Source organism: Buceros rhinoceros, unplaced genomic scaffold (genome assembly GCF_000710305.1).
Source record: "Buceros rhinoceros silvestris isolate BGI_N320 unplaced genomic scaffold, ASM71030v1 scaffold11121, whole genome shotgun sequence".
Lineage (NCBI taxonomy): Eukaryota > Metazoa > Chordata > Aves > Bucerotiformes > Bucerotidae > Buceros > Buceros rhinoceros.
In genome coordinates this window covers 99,445-108,590 of record NW_010394894.1, presented here as the reverse complement: position 1 = coordinate 108,590, position 9,146 = coordinate 99,445, and the positions used below count along the sequence as shown (strand labels likewise).

The following is a 9,146-nucleotide window of genomic DNA, read 5'->3' as shown; positions in this document are numbered from 1 at the left end:
CCCTGCTGGTCCGGGCGAGGCATCTTTAATCACGGTACTGACCAGCAGGACCTTGTCTCTGTTGGGCTTGGGTAGTTACGCTGCAGGTGATACCTGTGCTGTTGACAAATGCTGTCCTGAAGGATAACTGTAAACAAAGTGATGACCTTTTTGGTGCCTCCGCCAGGCAAGGGTGATAGTGGCACGTTGTCTAAGTCTGCATGGCTGTAGCATTGTGTTGTAGCTTGAGAAGAGCGGGCAAGGTGGGAATTAGCAGCTTGATGTCTCAGTATAAAGCGTGGCTCTGCTGCTCAATGCTTTGAGCGGCTCCCCGAGTAAAGCGGCGTTTCCCGGCAGCTGCAGCACAGGGACTTTTACCGGTCCTGTTCCCTACTGAAATGATGAGAAACATTAAACTGGAAACTGTTTAATGACATCAAGCCTGACACTGCAGTCAGAAAACCAGCTGTCCTGTGGGAACGATGATGCCATCAGATCTAAGCTCTGTTTTATGAGGTGCAATAAAGTGGATTTATCAGGGGTGCAAGGTGAACTAGAGCCTCTTCTCCCATGAGCAAAAACAGGCGTGTCAGATGTACCTGGGCTCGCAAGGGACTCAACTGCCTTAACTGGCGAAGGGAATTTCCCACATTTCCCACCACCTAGGACAGCCCTGGTTCCTTGTGCCAGCTCAGCTACTGGCCAGAGCCCCTCCTGAAGTCCTTGCCTGTGTGGCCCCTCTGTGTTTGGCAGCTGCTTAAGGGCTCGGTGGTGTTTCCTCCTATTCAGCCATCCAAGGATAAAGTCAGCGTTAAATAGGCCCATCGATAGTTAATTTATTGCCCCCCCACACAAACAGTTTTATACAGTGGAATCTGGAGGGGTCCTGCTGTACAGAAACCCAACTGTCATCATTATTATAAAAAGATTCCAATAATTAGTTTATTATTTATTGTTACCAAATGCATACAGTTTTTTTTACTTTTAAGCGAGAGTAACATATATGGGTTGGAAGTAAAGATTAACAGCACAATGGTCCCAGCACATTGCAGGCTTTAGCTGCCCTTGCCTTGTGGAGGTGGTAGCGGCGGTGAAGATACTGCTCCAGTCAGGGTGAAGAGAGTCTATTCACAACAGTCCCAGAGGAAAACAATCCCAAATCCCAAAGCAAACAGACTACCGAAAAGTGTGGAGTGTCTTCACTCGGTGGGTCCTGTTGCATGGTTCCCACTAGATGCTGAACTCATTTCTCATTTCTGATGGCTTCATTTGAAAGCAGTGTTTTGAAATTCCGGAGGTCTCTGTTTCATCATCTATAGCAGTAGGAAAGTCGATGTTAGTCTATTCTGGTGACATACCCTGCGATGTGTACAAAAATAGTGCCACGTCAAGGTAGTATTATTGCCTCTTAGCTTTGACCGAACGTGTTGGTTGGGGCTGTAGTAGTGGCATAGGGGCTGGTGACAAAGATAGAGAAAAAACTTGGTTGAATTTCCAGCTAATCTGTCTCTGTTGTCTCATTGCAGGTCACACTACGTCCACCTCCAGATGCTCCAAAATTCCGAATACCAAATCCACCTGGTCACGGCAGAAGGAGAAGAAGCCCTCTGAGGTATGCAGGCTTTTAGGCTTTTGCCAAAGGAGAGTTTTCCCCTGGGTCCGTGCTTGCCCAGCTGTGGTGGCTCCCGGCACACCCACGGCTGGCGCTGGGCAGTGGGCGTCAGGATAGAGCATCCTCCAAGAAGCCAGAGGCCACGCTGCAGAGCCAGAGCCGTGCCAGCCTCAACCTCATGCCCAGCTTTGCTGGGAGGGAGCAGGAGGAGGTACCCAGCAGACATCTCATGAAGGGTGGGATGTCCTTGTTGCCCACTCCATTGGGATCCCTGTGCCCGCTCCACTCCTGTTGATGCAAATAAGGAGAGGTTGAGTTTGGTAGGACTGGGAGGTCCTACAGTGTCGGGGTGGCTACGTGCTGGGGTTCCCTAGTTTGGGTGCTCGCCTGGATGCCCTTTCATTAATGACACAGGTCATAGCACTGATGCCAGGGGAGGGTGGCTCAGTGGCATGGAGGCTCCTCCCCATAAAGAAGTGGGAGGTTCAGAGAGCCGTGAAGTGAGAGACAGCACAGCTGAGTTGCGGATTATGTTGTGTTGGTTTCTTCCTGTCACGGGGCTCAAGGGCATTAAGCTGAGGCTGTTGGTGTCTGACCTTGCTGCAGGGTTTTTCCTCACTCCTTGCTGGTATGGGCAGCACTGCCCACCCTGGGGGACGCTGCCGAGGTCACCCCTGCTCACTCTGCAGCATAGTGTCAGGGACTGGGTCAGGAGGAGCTGTGTCTCCCAAGGACCGAGCTGGAAGGGACGATGCTGTGCCCTGTTTACCTTCGCGTGCCTCGGATACATTTCCACGCGACGTGGAAACTATACTAGGCATGAGCTGCTGTTGTAGCAACTGCAGTGTTTAGTCGTGGTCATCTTCGTTTCAAGAGCAGCATGAGCAAAGCCAGAGGGGTGGTGTTCTCACATTCTCTTTCCTCTGGACTGGGCTCTGGACTCAGACAGAGCTCACTCTAGAAGCAGGTGAAGCTGGCGTGGCTCGGAGGCTGTAAACTCCTTCCCAAGCCCCCACGTTACACCTCTGCTGAGGCCGTGAAAACACAAACCTTTCTAACATCCTCCCTTGCGTCAAGCTGAGTAGAGATTTTGAGGTTTTCCTGTGGTCACTGCTTGAACTACAGCTGCACTTAGTTTTTACTGCTGTGACATATTTACATCGATGTATCTAACACGTTGGCTGTGGACAGAGACTTTAAAAAGTCTGAGATGTTTGTGCTTTGGGTAAAGAGAGGGGCTGAAAAGCTGTAATTACCAGCTGAGGTAATTGGAAACACTCCAGAGAGCAAAGAACCAGGGGTGCAGATGTCACTAGCTGCTGACAAACCTTTTGCAAGTTGAGTGTTAGGGCTGGTAATGTCATTTTTTGTTTATAGATGTCTCTCAAAATGGGTGAGAGGTTGTATTCTGAGCCAAATCCCCATTGAAAAAGTGAAACATTTAGGTCATCTCCTTCTCCTGGGACACTGCTACCCCCTCTCTGAAATAACTGTCCATCCCTGTGCCTGTTGTGTCTGTAAAGGCATCAGATTAGCTGTGTAGTGCCTTCAGGAGTCCTGTGGAGATGCCCGGCGTTAGACCTGGTTAGATGTGTGAGGACGTGACTCATGTCACTGACCGTGCCGTACATGCCATCCTGCTGCTGCCCAGTAAAATTCTCCTCCCGGAGAGCCTGGCTTTATGAGCTGACTAGTTTCCCTGGCTGTTAATGAAGTTACTGGATGTAAGTCCCAGACTCCAAGTGAAAATGCTTCTGCACTTCATGAAGGATGGTCAGACCCAGATCCAAGTTTTGCTGCTCTAAACAGCTGGAGTGAAAACTAGATCTCAGTTCGCAGCACCCGGGGAGATGTCAGATGTGGGGCCTGCGGGGGCTGGGCTCATCCCCCTGCTTCATGCTCCATTATGCCCAGAGGATGGTTCTCAGCGAAATGTAGCTCTGGAACAAATAAAGTGGAGCAAAAGCTTAATGGTGTCCAGCTTAGCAACAGTTGGGACAGAAAGCGAGCCCTGGTGGCATATCTGAACTGAAACTCCAGGGGAATTTGGGGAGCTGATGTGTAATTACTCGAGTTGGAGGTCGGCCAAGACGCCCAAGCTGACAAACCGTCTTTTACAAAAGCGTGGTGGGAACCTGAGCAGATGGACCGGTCCAGAGCTCAGCTCTGCTCCCCTTACCCTGCTCTGCTCCCCTTACCCTGCATCTGCCCCACGGCCGCTGGCATCCGGGTCTGCTCGAATTTAGCTCCGAGTGAATCTCAGGAGTCAGGAGAGCACGTCCCTGGGATTGTGCTGCACGGCAGGTCCAAGACCTGAGGCAGTGCGTGGTAGTGGTTTGGAGGTCACTCTGGTGAGCACTGGTTCATGGATTTCCTCTGCGACAGCATCTTCCAAACTTTTCCACAAGTGACCCAACTTCGGCTCTTCCTGTAAGCACCCGTGAACCCGTCTGGTCCCTGTGTGGGATCCACTGCCCGTCACCTGTGAAACACTGCCGGGTTTAGCACATCGTGGGGGATTGTGCTCAGGACCCTGGAGGATTTCAGGCGCAGACGGGGATGGGCATCGTGTACTGCTGGAGCAAGTAGTGAGAAATGTAAAACACAAAGAACACCACTGTCAAACTACTACACGTGATTTGAAGTACCTTTCTCTTTGCTGTCCCACTGAGTCTGGAAACCATGGGAGGGTAACAGGGAGAGCAGGATGGATGTATTAGGAAATGTTGAACCCCCCCAGGCACTCTGCTCCAGACATTTTGGGGCTGGACAAGCCTTTTCAAACAGTAACTCAGACTCTGGGTTTACACATGGCTTGTAGCTTTTTCATGAGCTGAGTGGCTGTCGAGGTGCAGAGAGTCCAGGCATGTCCCGAGAAGAGGTAATGCTGGAGGATGGGCTGGGGGAGCAGGGGGTTGTGTCGGGGGGGAACTGTCGAGCTCTCCTGCCCCGCTCAGTCGCATCCCCGTTTCTCTGCAAGCTGCCGGCTGCGTTCCCCCTGACAACTCGAGCAGGAGATAAAAAAATCAAAAGCATTAGTGTTACACAGTTATTAGCCAGGTCAGGGGGTGATGTTTATTATGAAAGACTCTGTGAGAAAGGATTAACTATATACACATTAAAAAACACCCGATACAAGGCATCTGGAAAAACAAGCTTCTTAACGTGGAAAAGTACTGAGCTGTTTGTAAACATCCGCGAAGGGGGCCATTGCCAGGGAGGGTGGTTATATTTATCTGTGCCTGTCACGGGGCTCTGCCCGGGCTCTTCCCTGACATGTCCCAGGCACCAGAGCTCTGTCTCAGCTGCCTAGCTTGCAGAGGTGACAGTTGTCCTCCCCTGCCCCATGCCTGGGCAGGAGCAACCTCGGGGCAGAGCCTTGGTGCGATGTCGATGGTGCCCTGGGCATGGGCACAGCTCTCGGGCTGCCTTTGCCTGTGGGCAGAGAGTGGACGTGGGCGGCTGCCAGCAGCTTCTTGCATCTGCAGTGATAGCAGTGTGACCAATCTGATCATTTAAATTAATCTCATTAGAGTCTCTCAACCTGGCCTCAAGCGGAGCATGGTGGCCAGTACCCATCCCTGGGTGCCGCTGGCCAAGGAGCCCTGCGAGGAGATGCTGGTCGTGCTCCCTGCCCCAGGAGCTGGAGGGAGGGCAATGCTCACCCAGGTCCTCCCTGTCTTGGATGCTGAACCCGCCGCGGGGAGTAAGATGTGTCTGAAGTACGGCTTTCTGCTTCTTTCAGCGGTGCATTAGCTCTGTCTGCCCCTGGCGATAGGGCTGCTGGGGATACGAGCCTCACTGGTTAGACTGCAATCATCAAGCCCTCTCTCCTGCTCCTGACAGGGAACAGTTGTCAGTGTCTAAGGAGAGAATATAAGAACAAGGCAAGTGTGTAATGATAGTTGCCGGCTCTATCTGCCAGCTCCCAGCCTGGGGATTCCCTTGGCGCTGCCTCTGAGTCACTGCCGCAGCCGCTGTGTTAGTCATTAGCTCCTGAACTCTTTGGCACCCAAACCACTGCCCTGCCGGGAGTTGCACTGCTCAAATATATTGGGGGGGTGGAAAACCAACCTGTTTTGTGGTGCAGACCACCTGCCCCACTCCCCTCCGGCTGCCCTGTTTCTCCGGCAAAGAGCCCTGTGCCGTCTCCGCTTTCCTCCACGGGTGCTGCTCATCCTCATCCATCACTCCTTTCCTTCCGCCCATTCCGTCTGGAGCTGAGGGGTCCACAGCTGCAGGCAGGGTTCAAAATGAAGGGGAAACCACAAATTTATACAATTTACATTATTTTCTGCTCGCCTTGTTTAGATATTACTTCCGTGCTTTGAAAGATGCCTTTTTATATCTCTTTACAAGGATTTAACCCTTTTAACAAACATCCTCATTCTTTCCCTCCTAAAAAGTAATTCTTAGTGCATTAGATCTTGATTTTTTCCCTGCAACAGGTATATAGTGGCCCAGTACACTGTGAATTTAGTCCCTGGGCTCTCTGTGCTTGAAGAAGGGCTTTTATGAGTATGGCCAAGCAAGACTGGACATGCTTTTCCTGAGCTAGATGAGGAGAAAATACGGCTCTGTTGAAAGATCTGACTGCAGTGGCTTTGTCACTTCTCCCACGCCGGCGTGGGGATGACAGATTAGTACCATTGTCTTCCAAAAGCTGAGAAGGGCCAGACAAAAATGCTTCTTGTTCCTATTTTAAATTCTGTTGTTCATTGAATCCTTAACGTTCAGCATTTTGAGAGGAGCAAGACTAGATGAAGAGATAGCAGGCTGGCTCCCAAATGAATGTGAGAGTAAGTATTTTCTCCCCCCCACAGGCTGATGATATCGCTGCTTACATACACACGCCAGGCATTGCCGCATTTCGGAGCCTTGCTACTGAATATTGCCGCTCGCTTTGTTTCAGAAAGGGCTGGAACAGTGTGATGTAAGGGCAGAGAAGTAGGGCTGGAGGGGAGCAGGGCTGGGCAGTGGAGGAGCCAGCTCAGGATGATGCAAAGAAAGTTTGTACAATCAAAAGCTATTTCCAGGGCTCCCATTGTTCCTGTTGTTTTCTCTTTCTCTAAAAATCCTTGTGACTCATGAGCTACAACAAACAATTTTATGCTTGAGAGAGTGAAGGCTAATAGCGCTGGCTGGAAATGAAGAGGGATCTCTGCAGAGGAGGCAGCTGGAGACTCCCCTGGTCCTGGCATGGGCGGAGGAAAGGGCTTATAGCTGGGGGGGAACCATGGGACACGGCTCCCAGTGGTCAGTGGGGAGGAAGAGTATGGAACCAAGACCTAAAGAAAGTCCGTTATGTCGGTGTCAGAAAGCATTCTCATGTCCTTCGTGTGGTGACCTGCTGCTGCCTGTCCTTCAGAGCGGTGGTCGGAGCGCTGGAGAGGTTGTCCCTGCGAGATCCTGGCGGATGCGAGGGCGCCGGGGGAGGATTGTCAGTTTGTGGGGTCATAGGAGGGAACAGCTTCAAACGTGAGATGCTGGATGTGGGCTGTGGCCAGTCCCTTCTCACCTCTCCCAGTCACCCTCTCCCTGGTGAGCACGTTGCACTTCCCAGCATATCCTTGATTTTGGACGGTGGGCTTCATTCCGCTTACATTTTTTACCAGGGCTTTGCAGCGTGGAGTGCTTCGGGAAGGGAAAGCTTCTCAGGGAGACAGATGTTTTTCCTTATAAACAGAATCACATCCCATCCTGAGACTGGGAGCAGGAACAGAGCTTGTCCCTCTGTCCCAAGAGCAAGATCTAAAGTCCCCAGGTCAGCCGGGTGCAGATGCAGGGGACAATGTGTAACACAATTCCCGCTGGCTCGGAAAGCCTCGCGCTCAGGGATCCAGCCTGCCAGAGCCCAGCTGTGTTCGGCTGAGCCGCCGGGTCCCTTCAGAGCTGGTTTTCACCTGGGCTGGTTTGCAGCAGGCGCCTGGAGCTGGTGGCCCCACTGTGTACCCGTGTTGGGTGATGCCTCACCGTGTGCGAGCGTCCGCGCCGGATGCTGCGCGGCAGTCCCTGGGCTGGCGGCTGTTTTAAAAGCTAATTAAAAACAGTGCCAGACAAGGAGGGTTATTTTTTTCGTTTCAATTTAAAGCCCAAAACATACGTTGTTTTGGCTCTTGCCCAGGAGCCAATTTTATACAAGTAGAACGTTGTTACCGTGGGATCTGAATTCATTGGGTTTGGGTCGGTACGGGGATAATTGGCAGGCTCAGACCTACGGCGCGGTCACTTGAAGAGCCAAGTCCTCGACAGAGTGTGTAGAGCGGGAGCTGAATGGCAGTGAGATTGCCGGGCCACTTTATTAGAGGGGTTTGTGAGTAAGTCAAAGAACCTGGAAATCGATCTGAGGATTGCACGGAAAGGTGGTGAAGAGGCTTGGAGAGGGGCTGGTCAGACGCGGGGAAGAGGCAGAGGAATAACACTGCTGCAGAGCGGCACAGCCCGGGGGACCTTTGATGGGAGCGCAGCATTTCCAGTGCCTCACAGTGTGTCTGTCACCATTCCCATCATGGCGAGGCATCCTGTGCCATGACATCTCCTCCCAGGAGCAGGTCTTTCTCTCTGAGGTTGTCCAAGCGTTGGACAAACTGATGCTGGTCCATGTGAGAGCTCTTGGAGGTGCCCAGCAGCCGTCTGGGGATGCAGGGAGTGACTGCACGGCTGCGTGTGGCAGGCAAGGCAGCAGATCCTCTGCGAGGGGGAGCAGCGTGCGTGGCGCAGGGAGGAGGTGGATCCAACTCCTGCCTTGTAGGTCCCTGCTGTAGCTACAGGAGCATCCTTCCCATGCCAGGCTGGAGCTGGGTTAAGCACTAGGATGTGAAAATTGGAAGATGAGTTATATTTAATTAGCTCGGGGGGGGTTACTTTTTTTTTAGAGATAAAATTGATAATGACTTTGGCTTCACAACTGCAAATTACAGAAATAACCAAAAGTACTGATATGTCATTGGGGAACATGATAACTTTGGTTTTCTGGTGACTTTTTGCATTTCTGTACTGCCAGGACAGGCTGTCCAGGGCAGCCATTGAGTTCAACACTGCAAACTGGAGGGCTGAGAGAATGTGGAAATAGCAGAGATGGATAATACAGACTCATTGCCTGGTGAGATGTGCGTGCCAGGGAACCTGAAGGCTTGCAGACCTTGGAAATGGAGCCGCCCTAGAGTGGCTGGATCCGCAGGACCGGGCACTGGTGCTGCTGGGACAGGAGGGGTGAGCTTGAGTCTGTGACTGCCCAGAATTTCTTTGGTCCAGGGAGCAATGATAAAGTCTAGAGGCTGTTTTCCACACAAAACAATCTGGATTGGACTGTGTGTGAGATCAAAGAGCTTCTCCACATGGCTGGTGGGACAGCTGGAGCTCGATGTTGCTGCATCGATTGCTGCTTTCCTACAGTACTTGATGATGTGCTGCTGCTGCCTTGTTGGTGCCGAGGAACGGTACCTTCAGGAGTATTTTTATCAGTTCTTACTCTCTGTCCATCACTGTAATACCCACAGACAGCTGCAGTTTGCATGTTATAACCTGTTTCTCTGTAGGCACTGTGGGTTCAGCA

At 51.8% G+C, this 9,146-nt stretch overlaps 1 protein-coding gene across 1 annotated transcript in view; it reads left to right on the top strand.

Annotated features, from left to right (window-relative positions):
- Window positions 1-9,146, top strand: part of JADE2 (jade family PHD finger 2) — a 72,423-nt gene that overhangs the window by 1,389 nt on the left and 61,888 nt on the right. The window contains 1 exon segment of the mRNA XM_010145374.1: window positions 1,506-1,591. Within this exon segment, the coding sequence (XP_010143676.1) occupies window positions 1,506-1,591 (86 nt within the window).